Source organism: Trematomus bernacchii, unplaced genomic scaffold, assembly GCF_902827165.1.
Source record: "Trematomus bernacchii unplaced genomic scaffold, fTreBer1.1, whole genome shotgun sequence".
Taxonomy (NCBI): Eukaryota; Metazoa; Chordata; class Actinopteri; order Perciformes; family Nototheniidae; genus Trematomus; species Trematomus bernacchii.
In genome coordinates, this window is record NW_022987582.1 from 13,294,240 (window position 1) to 13,309,794 (window position 15,555).

Sequence of the window (15,555 nt, forward strand, 5' to 3'; positions counted from 1 at the left end):
AGGTTTGGCAGCTCTTTCCTTAAAACAGAAGCTTCAGATTGCTTATATTAAGGGGGAATAGGAAGGGGATATTTCAAACTTGTTATGCAGCAAAGTTATTATGCTTTTTTTATAAACTAATATTTGTTATAAAATGTTTTCAACTTTAATTGGCTGAATTTATTTGAAAATTGGGCTTATTAACACATGGTTACTACTCTGCTATATATTTTTACATACATATGTATAAAGTTTCATGTGTGGGCCATATTCCATTATACTTTTAGAATTTGCTGCGGGCAAAACTTTTTTTAACCACGGGCCGTAGTAGTAGTTTGGACACACCTGCCCTAAGCATATCCAGTTTATTTGCATACTAGTATTTTGGCCTCCTAACAAAGTGGTTTGAATCCAGTAACGTTGGAAACACTTTCAAAGGAAAAAGAGGATGGAAATGATAGTTTGCTAGCCTGACAGACACTAATGTTACTGATTTTATTTATTCTTCAGACTTGTCTTCTGTCTGGTCTGTTTAACATATTCCTCGTTGAAACAGGTGCTTGATAAACAGACCTCCAATTGTTTATAGTCTCATATTCTACAATCTAACGCTGTTTAACAGAAGAAGGGCTTCTTATGACTTCCTAGTATTTCAGAAAAAGATTATATGTGGCATTGAAAGGCAGTGCATGACAGTTGGTGGTATTAAGTGTTCTCGCCTGCCACAAGATGAATGCTAGTCCCTTCTTTCTCAAGGCAATATAAAACAGAGTGACGCGGAGTCTCTTTCTCTCTCTTCTGCACTTTCACTTAAAATGACTGCAGTCTAAACTGACCTGAGAGATACATAAAAGCTGAACTGACAGCCCACTTGGGTATCAGGGAGGAAAACTTAGGTCTACCTTTTAGGAGGAAGCCTTGTTCAAGAAACTGTAGAAGTAGGAAGAAGGAACCTGGCACTTATGATTTCTCTCGTTAAAAATAAAATAATGTTTTTAAAAGCATTAAGGGGAATAGCAGACAGATGAAGCCTCAATCCAACTTCCAATCATTTGGTTTTATTTATTCATATCCTTTTTAAAAAGCATTTTGCCCATGTCTTAAACACGTTGTCTTTAGAGTCTGAACTTAGCTTCTTCTACTTTTGCAAGTACCCCGGTGTCCCAAAGGATCATACAATTTCATCGTCAGGTGTCAACTAATAATGTGTTGTTGTTTTAAACCTCAATTATGTTGGTCTCTTTCCAGATAGTCAACGAAGCAGCCAAGTACCGCTACCGTTCTGGAAACCTGTTCGACTGCGGCAGCCTCACCATCCGGGCCCCGTGGGGGTGTGTCGGCCACGGCTCGCTGTACCACTCCCAGAGCCCCGAGGCCTTCTTCGCCCACTGCCCCGGCATCAAGGTCAGCCATGTGGTTCATGACAGATTCTGACATGTATTTATTTCCTTCTTTATATTTCTTTGTATAATCAATTTGACAATGACGTGTCTCTTCCCAGAAAACATTATGCTTTTTGGGGTTTTCCTTTCCTGTAAGGTGTCATAGGTTTTTGTGCATGTAAATGGTCTGCAAAAGCTAAAATCCCAAAGTTCCTTCCAGAGGGAGTTTCTCTCCCACACACTTCCCCCCCCCCCCTCCAGAAACGCCTCCATTGGACTCCTTTGTTTACTTCCGTAACATAGTGACATCACTTGCGCTTCTATTGGCTAGCACTCCAACACATTGTATGTGAGTGGCGGTACATTTCTGACACATCTCTAAGCAATTGACCAATCACAACTCAACCTGCCAGCTAACCAATCAGAGCAGACTGAGCTCTGGTTTCAGACAGAGGGTGGAAAGAGGTGCTGGCAGTATGAGAAAAATAAAGATGTTTTTGAACATTAAAGCATGGAAACATGTCACAGTAGAGACACAAAATACAAATATGAACCTGAAAATAAGCATAATGCTCAGTGCCCGCAACACACCTGCATTCTTCAGGCTTTTAAAAAAGGCAGGAGGGAGCCTGCTACTTTGAGTTTCTATATGTGAATATAGCCTGAAGGGGAAAATAATGATTTCACCCACAGAGATCCTAACTTCCCATAGAGTTATGGCGCACGATACAGTATTCTCCCAACACTGATGGCATCACTGAGATGGCCTTCAGAGCATGTGCACAAAGCAAACGAGTTAAATGTCAGGACATGAGATCCCTTACTGATTTTTATTTATTGCTAAGCATACATATAATCATTATCAAAGTCTCTAATACGCCACAAAGGGTGAATGACTATATGGTTTACAGCTACTGTTCATCCTCTGTGAGTAACCATCACAAAGAGCAATAAACCGGTTGTCTCCCAGCAAAGGTCAGGCTGATAACTGTTGATCTGTGTGCATACTATCATCACTGCTGGCTCCATCTGAGAGTCAGTCCCACCACTCTGTCTGACAGGCTGGATTCAGCTCGGCCCAGTGCCCTGATACCCCAATTCTGTCCTAAATACCATTACTAGATTTAATATCCGACAAAGTCACAATGCCAAAAAGATAAAGGAGGATATGAAGAGTTTATAATCCTTACTCTGTCAGTCTTAGTCCATACTGTATGTTAAACAGTTCTGTATCAAGTCATAATGCTATGTGATCACACCAGATTTAAATGCTTGATTTCTGAGAATTGACCAATCGGGGCTATTCTCAGGAATCTATTGTTGATTCCATAGATATCTGCATAATCATACTCTCTAAACTCACTGGCATTTAGGATGTTTATCATGGATGAGAGATGCAAACAGACAGATACAATATTTATTTTCTCCATTTCTGATGTATTTGCAACGCCGGGTCTGATTGGCATTTATTTATCTCTTTGCATTGACATTGTATGTCATCATGTCACATGAACAGTTAGCTTTGCATATATTGCGAACACGCTATTACTCACAATTAAGATTAAGACTTGTATTCATTCCTAAGGGGGAATTCACTTCTCTGGTGTTATTTTGCCATTACAAACAAAGTCCCAGATATGCACACATCTATAGACATGCACTAATAGAGAGGTGGTAGAGCGATTGGGCTGCCAGTGTTGCGGCCATGAAAGCCGATGGGGGTTCGGTGTCTTGCTGAAGGACACCTCGGCAGTTCCCAGAAGGCAATCTGGCATTTTCCAGCTACCAGCCCACACTCGGGTCAAGTCCCTAAAGACTGAGCTGCTGCTGCCGCCCCTCTTCAAGTTGTCTGGATTCAAGTCGATCGCATTTGGCCCATTCAAACTGTTACTTTCTATCTTTGGAAGCATTCTACATTACACTCTATGAAATGACATGGGAACCTATGTTATGAGATTGTCTTAACATCACTACTGCGTCTAATAAAGCTTTTCATGTGCTCCTCAGGTTGTAATCCCTCGCAGCCCAGTGCAGGCCAAGGGGCTGCTCCTCTCCTGCATCGCGGACCAGAACCCCTGCATATTCTTTGAGCCCAAGATCCTGTACAGAGCAGCAGGTAAGCAGCACTGCATGAGAATATAAATCTGACGTCGACATGCCGCCGGGCACTGATTGATAGCAAATGCTCTCTCTTATAGAGGTGTGAGGCAAGATAAGCAAACATCAGTGTGAAGCAGAGCGTCTAAATGGGCTGTGAAGTATTGACAGTGCCCAGATGAGTCCTCTCTCCCATCCAATCCCTATGTGGAGGGAACATCAATGCGAACGCCAGCTTGGCTTTTGGCAGGCTGCCGTGCTAAAAGGTGTCCAGCAAAGTCGTAATGAACTCTTAGCAGATGTTGGCAGCTGCTGCAAAACATTGATATTCACGATTAAGACAGCCTTATATGCTTAGAGGTGCTTTGAGCTCATTATAGTGATGGAAGGCAGAACCAGAACAGATTGGTACCACCAGCCTCAAAGCCAAACCTTTTTGACAAGGTTTGTTAGTTTGATAAGAGCCATATGAGATTGGGAAATATTACACTCGACTGCTGAGATTGCTTTAATTATGTCATCAGTTTAGCTATCATGGTCCAAAACATTTCTTAAGATGTTACAGTACAGTCTTATGTTAAAACCATTCCCTGGCACAAAAGGATTGACTCCAATCTTCATAACTCCCTCATAGTTTCCTGATTACTTTAAGATTACCCTCAAAGCAAAATCCTTTCCCTTGTCATATATTTGGTTTTATGGTAGAAGCTTTCTGTTGTACCTGCAAAAGCTAACTGCTAACGTGCCAGTGAGTCATTACGTATGAGTCCTATTCACAATAGCTTCTCGAGTTTCTTTCTGTGCTGTTAACTACCCCTGGCATTTTGTTGTCAGGCTTGTACATCATTCAATGAATAGTTTGAGTGAAGAGGAGGGAAAAAACTCTTAATTTATAAGCCTGTGAACTTTTTGATAGAAAATATGTAAATGGTTGCTAATAGCACATAAGTTCACATAGTTACTATACTATGACGTTTTTCTCAAACCTGTCATCAAACTGTCACCTTTATATAAATACATGTAAACAACAGAGAAGATGATTAAAACTGTATGGAAAATAGAGATGGGATGACATAAAAATGTGTTTTTTTAATAAGCTGGATAATCATGAATATCCCAACATTAGTTATCACTTTAGAACTTTATTCATGTGGCTACCTTATGATGTATGCCAGGGGTCGGCAAACTTTTTGATATGAAGCCATTTAAAAAAAAAAAAAAAAAAATAATAATTCTGATTAGTTCCGACGTTCGTGAATTGTCAACGGGGGGGGGGGGGGGGGGGGGAGCTCGACGCTTGTTAACTGTCAACGGGAGGGGGGGGGCGCTCGTGAACTGTCAACTGGAGGGCGGGGGGAGCCTCGCTGCGGGGAAGCTGTGGACCTCTGTCGTCTGTCAGCGCAACTTACATGATGCAGTTTAAACACAGTTAAATAAATAAAGGGCGGTGCCGGCCGTCAGCGAACCGAGCCCGGTCGTCAACGGCCCGCTGGCGACCGGCTCGTTTTGCTGACGGCCGGACGTACTGTGATTCTCCAGAACACACAGTTGGCCAGTCCGCCCCTGTGTAGCATATTATTTTCGATGACAGATGAGCAGATCGCCACTGGGTTTTCAACTAAAGACACAGCGGCATGTACAGCTCCTTATGGGTAATGTTATGTGTGAAGTGCGCTACACCCCTGATCATTTCACCATGGAGGAAAGCAGCAGAAAGTCGACTGGAGTTAAAGAGAGCGGGGCCTAGAAGTTATCCTTCTGCGCTGCGTTGCGTGCATGGCTTCCTTCTGCAGGGGGAGACGCGCTCTGCCGGCGGTCTCGTTCAGGATCCGAAAATACAATTTAAATATTTTGCACACTTATTCCTAGTGTGTTACTGGTTAACTTAAAGGGATACTTACTAAAACAGGTGTGTGACCTATCAACGATGCAACAAAAGTATTTATTTCTAAAAATATGTAATGTTTTCATGTCAAACAATAAATTGGAATCCAACAGGGGTGTGCTGTGGAATGTCAGCATTTAAAAGATCTGTGTGAATCTATAGAATATTCACTGGGAGTAAATAGTAATGGATAACTTCTTGCCTTTTTCAACTGTTATGAAACAGAAAAGTGTTGCCATAAAATATATCAGAAAGCATAAGGGCAGATACTAGATGCTGGTGTATTTGTGTTTTTTTTAATACTGATCAGCTATGGAGGCTTCAACCATCCATCAAAGCCTTGTTAGAGTCAGTGGCTGTGAAATAAATGAAATGGGATTGGTCTTACTATGATCATGTGCGTTGGAACATGTTTAGCACTGTGTCCGAGCAAGTCACTGAGTATGATAATAATAAGAGAAAAATGTCTCAGATTAATGTGGTTCAAAAGGACAGCCAAGTGCTGGTGTCTGAGTTCTCGGCAGAGTTTGTGTTTGCACATCAATCTTACTTTATTAGCCCCTTGGGAAGTGATGAGGTGGTACATCACTGTAAAGAGAGGTATTGCTGGCAGCATTTCCAAATGGACCCATACCAACATATAATAGATGCATCAATACAATTCAAGCCTGTGCCAAGACTCGTCTTAGACTATATTAATAATACCCAACTGACAATACTGCTTTAAAAAAACACCAATCTTTGAAATATTCCTTCAAAGTTAGGGTTACTGTTATAAATCTTACAATAAGGCCTTAATTGATCAGGATGGGAAAACTAACAACACACATATTTAGTAAGTTGTTTGCAAATGCACTGTTTGCTTGCTAGCAACGACATGGGGGAATATACTTACAATAAACATTCACATAAAATGTCCCAGAACTGTAAGAAATGCTGTTTTTTTCTTACAATTTTGATTATTGCAGGCTGCAATTGTAACGATAAAGACAGCCTTATATGCTTAGAGGTGATTTTCAAACTCATTATAGTGATAAAAGGCAGAACCACAACAGATTGGCGCTTCCACCCAAAGCCAAATCTTTTTGACAAGTTTTGTTAGTTTGATTAGAGCCATATGAGAAATGTTACAGCCGACTGCTGAGATTGTTTTAATCATGGCATCAGTTTAAAGATTATTGTCAAAAACATTTCTTAGGATGTGACAGTACAGTCTGATATTAAAACCACTTCTTGGCACAAGAGGATTGACTCTAATCATCACAATTCTTCATAGTTTCCTGAATATGTCGATCTTGTAACGGTCACTAACGTTTATTTATTTTCATAGGCATATTGTGACAGACATGTTGTGACATAGGCATTTTGTGGGGCTATCGTGTCTCATCATAATCATATCTTACAATATTATCCTCACTGAAAAACAAGAGGCGCCACATTTTTTCATTTTACATATCGATAAGAACGTTTTATTTTCATTCTTTTAAATGTACTCCTTAATTCATGTTAACTCAACAACGCTATCACTTAAGTGTATAGTGTCAGTTTGTCTAAAACTTCTTTCAGAATGGCATTTAAAAATCCTAAATTTCACTTGCCTTAACTTTTTAGTAACCATGCAACCAAGTTCCCACTGGGGGTTTGGTTCTGGTAGTCTTTCAGGAGTTATTTAAATGTCCTAAAGGGGCAAAGCGAGCCTGTTCTCGTGCCGTGTCCGCGTGCCTCTAATGGCCTCTGAATGGATATTAAGTCATGTTTTTAATTGGAGCGGTCTCTCTTTTCTTATGCAACACAGGACAAAAACCACACATTTATCTCATCAAGGCCATGCTGTTTTTGCAGGGGCCAATAAACCTTAACCTAGTTTTCATAATTCAATTTGAACTTTTTTCTAAATGCTATTATTCCACTCTCAGGGCCTATTTTCAGTCTCGCCCTGGAAGCCTAAATCAGGAGTTGCGTGTGATTCACTCAACCCTTTTATGTTGTTTTAATACAGCGAGTGAGTCGTAAGATGGGCAATTTTTCTTTCCTTTACGGCTTTTTCGAAGGCTTGAAAGGATTATGGAAGTCATTCAAGGTTTCCAGAAAGGTCTCAAACCCAGCGTTTCCCCGGAGTGTAATTACTCTGCGTAATTGTAAAGTTGACTTGCATGTGCTGCCATGTCGGAATGCTTTTAGCAGTTTCGGTTCAATGTCCGCTCACACTTTTAAGGCCCTGTGTTTTTGCAGCCAGAGCCATAGCGGTAAACAAGATTCAAAGATATTCCAGATTTAGTGATAACTTGTTGTTTCTGGGCAATGTACAGATTGCTATTAAGCCACATGTTTTAAAGTGATGGTAGTTCATGATAATCCTTTTTTCATTGTAATGATTTCCATGACCATTCTCTAGTTTTCCAAAACACTATTATTCCAAACATATACTTCCATGCACTTGGACTCTAGTTCAAAGAGAGGTTCGCTGCGGGGCCCCCTTTTTGGTACAGAGGCCCCGTTTTATGCGGCCCCCTTTTTCTGATTGATATTCCACCGTAGCAATGTTTTGTTGTTCAGATTAATCTTAGTTATGGGGCTTGTATATGGCAACAGATATCATGAGGTCATGCATGAGATTATGCTGATAAAAGGAACATTGGGTCTCTGGTGAGAGATGAGGTCCTGGAAAAAGCATAAAAGAGCATTTGAATCGGGCCAGATAAAACGTTTTGGAGTCGGAATTTTTTGTTCTGTCATTTCAACAGTTTGTCATCTAGTCTATCATTTAGATGTCAGACCCCTCGGTTCGGGGTCTGACATGAAAATCACATGGTGTACAGTGTTCGCAATGGACCAACGTTTATGTGCGTGTGAGCTTGCATTTGATGCGTTTGCAATGTTGGGATATTAATCTGTCATTGAATCAGCTTTACTGTCGTTACATGGAATTTGCTTTGATGTACAATGGTGCATACATAAACAGGAATTCATTTAAATAAAAGGAGCTAATATAATACATGTTTTTACCCTTGAATGGGCATTCATATATTATTATTTTGGAAAACTAATTGATAGCCATTTTCTACCTTTTCTACACCTCTAAAACACCCCAATTACACCCATGTTATTACGGTATTACGCCCATGTTACATCTGTATTACACCTACGTTACACCCTTATTATACCCATCTTACACTGTTATTACACCCATACAAGAATGTTATTAGACCCATATTATACCCATGTAACACCAATATTATACCCAAATGACCTCTTAATTACATTATTAGACCTATATTCCACCCATATTACATTGTAATTACACGGTTATTATTACACCCATTTTACACTTTGAAACAGCATATCTAATGACTGTATCCCCCAGGACACAAACTATTTAAGGTAAAATAAAAAAGACATGAATACATTTTCTCTGAAAAATAAAATATGTTCAGTATCAGAATTTGAGAGTCTTTAAGGAAGTAGCACTGATTACATGTGCAAAATATACAGAAGAATGATCAAGGTTTTAGTGTATGAAAATAGATGTGATGTGCTCACGTGAATGAGGCCTTGTTGATGAGGCCAGTAGCTGACGGTGAATGTGTGTGTCTGTGTTTTCCCAGTGGAGCAGGTTCCCGTGGAGGCCTACACCATCCCACTCTCGCAGGCCGATATCGTACAGGAAGGAAGTGACGTCACCCTGGTTGCCTGGGGGACACAGGTAGGCGTTTCTCTGTGCATCATTGACAGACTCTGTGGGTGAGCAGTTTTTTAAGTAATCGGCTATCTTTGCATCATTTTCCATGGCCTCTGGAAAAAAAGGAGTCCACTCTCATCCCCGCTAAATGACGTTTAAAGCCACTGAGACTACCGACGGATTAACTTTAAGTCCATCAAAAGCCCCCATCCCACTCTGTCCCAGTGGGGTCTCCCAGCCGGCAGTCTGCGGCTGTATCTGCCCAAACATCTACACATCATCAAGGCCGTACTCGGCTCTCCATGTGTTCACGCCGCACGCTTTCCATTGTTGCCTCTCTTTTCATCCGAGGGATTTGATTTCCTGCCGATCCGTATCAAGGTGCCTGGAACTCCCCGGGAGTCATCCTCCGACTTTCATTGCACCCGGGCCACTTAAACCGGCTTATCCAGGCCACAATGTACCTGGAGCACGGGAGGGGGCTTCCGAGGGCATTGAAGGAAAAGTAATCCATCAGAGTATTATTGTTGAAGGAGTGGATAGAGAAAAACGAGGATCCAGTGAAGTAGTGGAAAGCAAAAGGCCACCCTTGTCCCTTCTAACTCATTACTCGCCTCGTCCATCAGAGAGTTAAGAAAACATCTTTCACTGAGTGCAGGGGAAGGATGAGTCCTTAGCTTCTGATCACTCAAACAGAGGACCTTTTTTCCCCTGGACTATCAGTCCCTCCATCTACTATTTCTCCCTCAGGAAGGTCCTCTTTAATCGGCTGGAAACAATGCAACTGCTCCATTTCTCTGTAATAAATGCCCAGAGTTATTACGGTTATTTGTGAGGGTGAAGCCTGGGTGTTGACAACTCTTTTAGTTAGGGTGATTTAGATTGATCACAGCGGTTCTAATTTAAAAGCAGCTCCTAATGCCTGCCAATACACAGACTCCAGCTATTACACAATGATGATTTTATGGGAATAACTTGCAAGCCATGTTTTAAGGTTTAATAGCTGTTTTCAGCATTGTGTTTATTTGGCACTGATCTGCAAAGGCTGTGCTCTTCAGCAAAGAGTACAATAAAATCAATGCTTTATTATCATCAAGTAACTATTATTATTAATGTCAAACTACCAACTAAAAGCAGCAGTCAGTTAAACGTGGCATTTATTTGTCCCTCTACTCTACTGCAGTTTATGTATCAATTATAATACTTATATCTCAAAATGCTTAACCAATCCACCCCTGCATCTTCAGATAATGTGAAAATGTCCATGTTTTTTCTCAATCATCTTAGTTCATTTTTTTATTCAAGCCTGCTACATTGAAAACATAATACACAACACATACAGGACAGAAGTTGATGTAGCAGACGTGCCCATATGGCAAGCCGTTTAAGTATTTAATGCACATCCTTTATATCAGACAGCAGTTTCCTCCACTAGTGGAATTGGCTCTCTGTCAGCACTGGTTGGTCACACTAGTTTGGCATTCTGTCTTACTGGATGAACAAGAATTCTTCAAAAATGTTGCCTTGACTACTAAACATGTGAGCCGCAACTTGCTTCTTCTAAAAGTTAAATTTCCTAACGCCAACAAAGGTAACTAGTGTTCAACAAATAAAACAGGACGAAGACAAAAAAAAAGAGTTGTGATAAGTTGGTATTTTTATTTTGAACTAGAGAGCTAATAGGAAGCCTCAATTCACACTTAGTCCCCTCGTGATCATTAGCATTTAATTCACATAGTTCAAACTTTTAACTGCTTTTAGCTCATTAGATTTAAAGGCTTTCTTCCCTTTTAGATCCATGTGATGAGGGAGGTTGCCAACATGGCCCAAGAGAAACTGGGGGTGTCCTGCGAGGTCATCGATCTGCAGACCATCCTGCCCTGGGACGTTGAGACTGTTTGCAAGGTAAGGGAAACACACAATCACAGCCGCTTTAGCAAAAATGCTTCTGAGGAACCATTCATATATTTTAGTGGTGTTTCTGTCTGGTGCCTTTTTAACCGATATTCTAAAAATATTTTGCATCAAAGTCTGTGTATATCTCTATTTTTATGTTTGGTCGCTGAGTGTGTAGCCATGTTGTGCATTCCCAAGTGATCACTCTACAATAGACAACCATTTGGCATAAATAATGTTTCTGTAGATGTGTTTATTGTGGCGCAGAGACATTATTTCTCTAGACTGTGTGGTTCTCTTTGGTGCCTGATAAACAGGATTCCTTCCGCAGCCAGTAAGACTTCTACAAAGAAGTCCACGGCTCTCACCAAAACAAAATATTTCATTTCGGAAGGATTTTAGATGCTTTCCAGTGGGTATTCCATCTGTGTTTATTTTGAAATAAGGGAAGGAGCACAATGCAAGACAGTTTGGGGAACAGTGGCGTCTCTCCTGGTCACCGTTGGCGACTAGGTCTAGTCAGACGAGTCAGTAGACTAAACCATGTTATGAAACGCTCTTTGGATATGAAAACCAAAAAGTGTCTTGAGAAAAACTTGAACGCTTCATGCTGCTTTCTCAATGGAGCTTGAATATGTCACCCACTAGATATTGTGTCAAGACGGTTGGCTTTAGGCAGCTTAATCACCAGATACATTTTTAACGTTGCACGTTTGTCGTATTTTCATGCTCCTTGGCGAAACAAACGACTTTTGTCTGTGAGCATCATGCTGTCAAGCTAACCTTACAACCAGCAGTTAAAGCGCACGATGAAGTCGCGGTGGAAGGGTAGCAATTTAAGCGGGAGTGAATTGATACTGATGGCAGAGAGCGTAGTATTGTGCTGCCACTGAAGGACACACACATTCAATTGAGCAGTAATCAGTTGCAGATTGTTTGCTCTAAGAGGGGACTCTAAGTGAATGTGTTTTTTTCTTTTTGGCACTCCGCCATTAAAACCCCTGCCATGACATTTGATAGAGTGTTTATGTGCTGCTTAGTGGGCCTAATGCCAGACCTGCCACCTCTGGCTTTTCACCAACATCTCTTCTTGTCATACCCATCAGCCAATTTCCCAACAACCCTGCTACACACCCACACACATATCCTGATATCTGGCAATTAAAGGGGCCCTATTATGCAAATGTTCAGGTTAATATTAGTATTTTGTGCCTCTACATGTCTCCATGCTTTAATGTTCAAAAAGCTCTTTATTTTTCTCATACTGCCTGTGCTGCAGCACCTCTTTTCACCCTCTGTCTGAAACCAGAGCCCAGTCTGTCTGATTGGCTAGCTGTGCGGCTCTGTGATGAATGGTCAACCGCTTAAAGATGTCCCGCCCCTTAGCCATATAAGTAAAGCGCGAGTGATGTGACTATGTTAGGGAAGTAAAAAGGAGGCAGGGGGGAGTGTGTGGGATTAAAACTCCCTCTGGAGAGTCCTTTACGTGCACAAAAACCTATAGAACACACTACAGGAAAGGGAAAACCCAAAAAGCATAATAGGGCCCCTTAAATCACTGTCGATGCATTACATTAATACACTGATATCCCTAAAGCCCTTTTTATCCTGGCGTGTTCTGCTGGCTGAGCACAGAAAGAGCATTTTCCATCAAGCTATTATTAAATCTCAGAGAAGGCACATAATGAATTCAGGACTAAATCATGATTTTATCTCTTCCACTAATGCATAAGAATACACATTAACGGCCTGTATTTTATCTTTTAATTAATCTGGAGCAACAAATATCCAGATGTGCACTAGGCAGAATGAAAACAAAGCTTGCATCCGTCAATGCTAATAAAAGCTGGTGGAATCCACTCGGGTTCGATGCCACAAAGCAGCTAAACAGTATCTTATCCTGTCAATGCATACAATGTGCTTAAGACGTAATGCTCAGATAACCACTGGGGTCCAAAGGTAGGCATGTCTGACATTTTTCTTTTGCAGCTCTTGGCATATATTTCGTTTGTGTTGCTACAACCTCTTGTAGAATGAATCTAAGTTGGTCACAAATGTTTTGGACCAGGATATGTAGGGTTTGTTTGTATGCTTTTTGTTTTCCTGTTAAGCATATGATGGAAGGAGTTGGATCTGAAATGATCAATCCATGAATTGCCTTGCCAATTAACAGAAATGTAATCGTATGGCAACACAGGCACACACACATACCAGAATACGTTGTGTGTCGAAAAATAAATACTATTTAGGCCTCAAAGAAAAAATGCAATTTCCAGAATAAATATTGAATTGGGACAGTATTAATTTTAGGATTTCGTAATGCGGCAACATGATTTAAACCAGGAAAAAGCGTGTCTGATAACTAATCTGTTTGGCTACTACTTGGCCCTTTAACAGTGTTGATAATGGATTTGTTGTGTGGATTATTTTTATTACAACATTTCCAAAAGGGTTCCCAGATCCCTAAATGTGATGGGTTGCAGATTTTGAATAATTATTGTGTTTTGGACTCTTGGTTGTAACAAGCAGTAATGAGCTAACACTTTGGGGTTTAGGACATTGTAAGTGGGATTTTCGGACAATTAATAGTTATTGATTTAAGGGAGATGACGGTAAGTCATTGGCAAATAAAGTTATTGTTAAGTGCAGCCCTCAAATGTTTTCAATCAGCTTTGTTCATACAGTGTAGGTTTGATTTATGCTGTGTACTTTACGTTAACTGTTTGTAGGCAGAAGTCACGTTTGCCTGGGTCATAGTCCTTTGCAGTCATGCTTTGCTAAATGTATAAAAAGAAAACCAGGCGTTTTGAACTCAATAACCCTGCACAGTGGTGCCCTAACTACTGGGCGCTGCACGGATGGTTCTGTGGCCGCAGCTCTGCTGATGCTCAGCTTTGTCACACAGCAACACACCCATGTAGAACTAGTTCAAGTGGAATATCTAGAAACAGCAACATTTTAGGGATATGGGTAATGATTATCTTTATTACAGATGCATCTGTATCTTGTTTTTAAGGATGAATCAAAAAGGTGCAACTGTCCATGCATTTTCTAAGTAAATATATTGGTTGACCTGTTTTCCATTGATTCTATTTCCTCCGTAACATCAACACACACTACATGATAGGGCTGCTCAATTAATCGTATTTGAATCGCAATTACGATTATGGCTTGCAACGATTACGAAAACAACGTAATCAAAATAAAACGATTATCTTTTTATTATTATTATTATTACTTTTTTTTTTTCAAATACATTTTTTTTATTTGGTTTTTCAGTTGAATTATACTTAAAGTTCAGGGTAATCAACTGTTAAAAACATACTGTTCACATTTTTTTTCTCCAATATATTGATGTTTTCAAAGTAGATGGATAATCGTTTTTAATAATCGTGATATCAATTACTGACCAAAATAATCGAGATTATGATTTTTGCCATAATCGAGCAGCCCTACTACATGATCCTTTAGCAAAGCTCTCTAGGTTAATGTGCTAACGAAATATTTGTAGAGCTGACTATCTTTTTTTAAATAGTATTATTACTGTACTTAACTGGGACAGTGCACATTATATAAGTGAACAGAGTTAATTATATGGCCAAGAAGCTATTTTTCATCTGTAGTCCCTGAACAGATGTTGTACATTATTGTCTAGGAGTCAAATAGAATATGAAATAAGCAATATCCAGAAAAAATACTTGGATTTAAGCAAATCATTAATACAAAATATTAGATTTATTTTACTGTCATGGCCCTGCAGCACTACTTTAAAAATCATTGAGGGAAATAAACTGTGGATAGAAAAAGAAAGTGTCTGATGATTGACAAATCTGTTACTCATACCCACCCCTTGTGAATATATGGAAAGCATTTTCTTAATACATAAGCGATTAATTGATTACTTAAATTGTCCAAAATTAATTTGCTGTTGATTGCCTAATGAAGTAAATCCTACAGAGGCTGCTTATGTCAAGACATCAGTCATACATTTACATTTTGTTCTACTTACAGTAGAAAATGGCATAGTGTAAAAACCTCAAAAGTAAATCAATGTTGTGCAGCTTTTTAAAGGCCTTTATCCTCTGAGAAATATTTTTTTGGGACTAGTTCTATTCTTAGCTTAAGATAGGGAGTAGCCATAACATTGAGTCCACTCTTTAATTCAAAAGATGGTTCACCTGGTGTCAGCTTTTCCGGCACTGCACACATCTCTGCTAAGCTGGCCTTTTGCACCGCTTATTAACTGGCCGTCAGATGCGGTGAGTGTGCCTCCGGTAAGATATGCCGCATCCGGCCGCTGGCAGCCAATTAAAATGTCCTGTGACTCACATTCACCTTGCAGATCTTTCAGTCAAGGATGTGTGCACGTGTGTGTGATGTGTACCGAGCTAATTTATATGAAGCAGGCCTCTTTTGAGCATGGATGTTCAGAATGAATGAAAAATATTGTGTCTTTCTTCGTGAGAGATCATTAGGCTAAGACATGCCATCTTTCTGTTATCTGTGGGATCCATTCTGGCAGCCACCATCTATACTTGGATCTAAATATATACAACCCCGCTCATTGAAAAGGAAATCATGGGCAGACACGCTGTTAACGTAGAGAAAAAGTGAGTATATTGTTTTGACCTGCTGTC

At 40.1% G+C, this 15,555-nt stretch overlaps 1 protein-coding gene across 1 annotated transcript in view; it reads left to right on the top strand.

The window, feature by feature from the left end:
* bckdhb (branched chain keto acid dehydrogenase E1 subunit beta) overlaps nt 1-15,555 on the top strand; it is a 63,854-nt gene that overhangs the window by 17,547 nt on the left and 30,752 nt on the right. The window contains exons 5-8 of the mRNA XM_034127896.1: nt 1,228-1,383; nt 3,369-3,477; nt 8,949-9,046; nt 10,817-10,927. Of these exons, the coding sequence (XP_033983787.1) occupies nt 1,228-1,383; nt 3,369-3,477; nt 8,949-9,046; nt 10,817-10,927 (474 nt within the window). The remainder of the gene's footprint in view (nt 1-1,227; nt 1,384-3,368; nt 3,478-8,948; nt 9,047-10,816; nt 10,928-15,555) is intronic.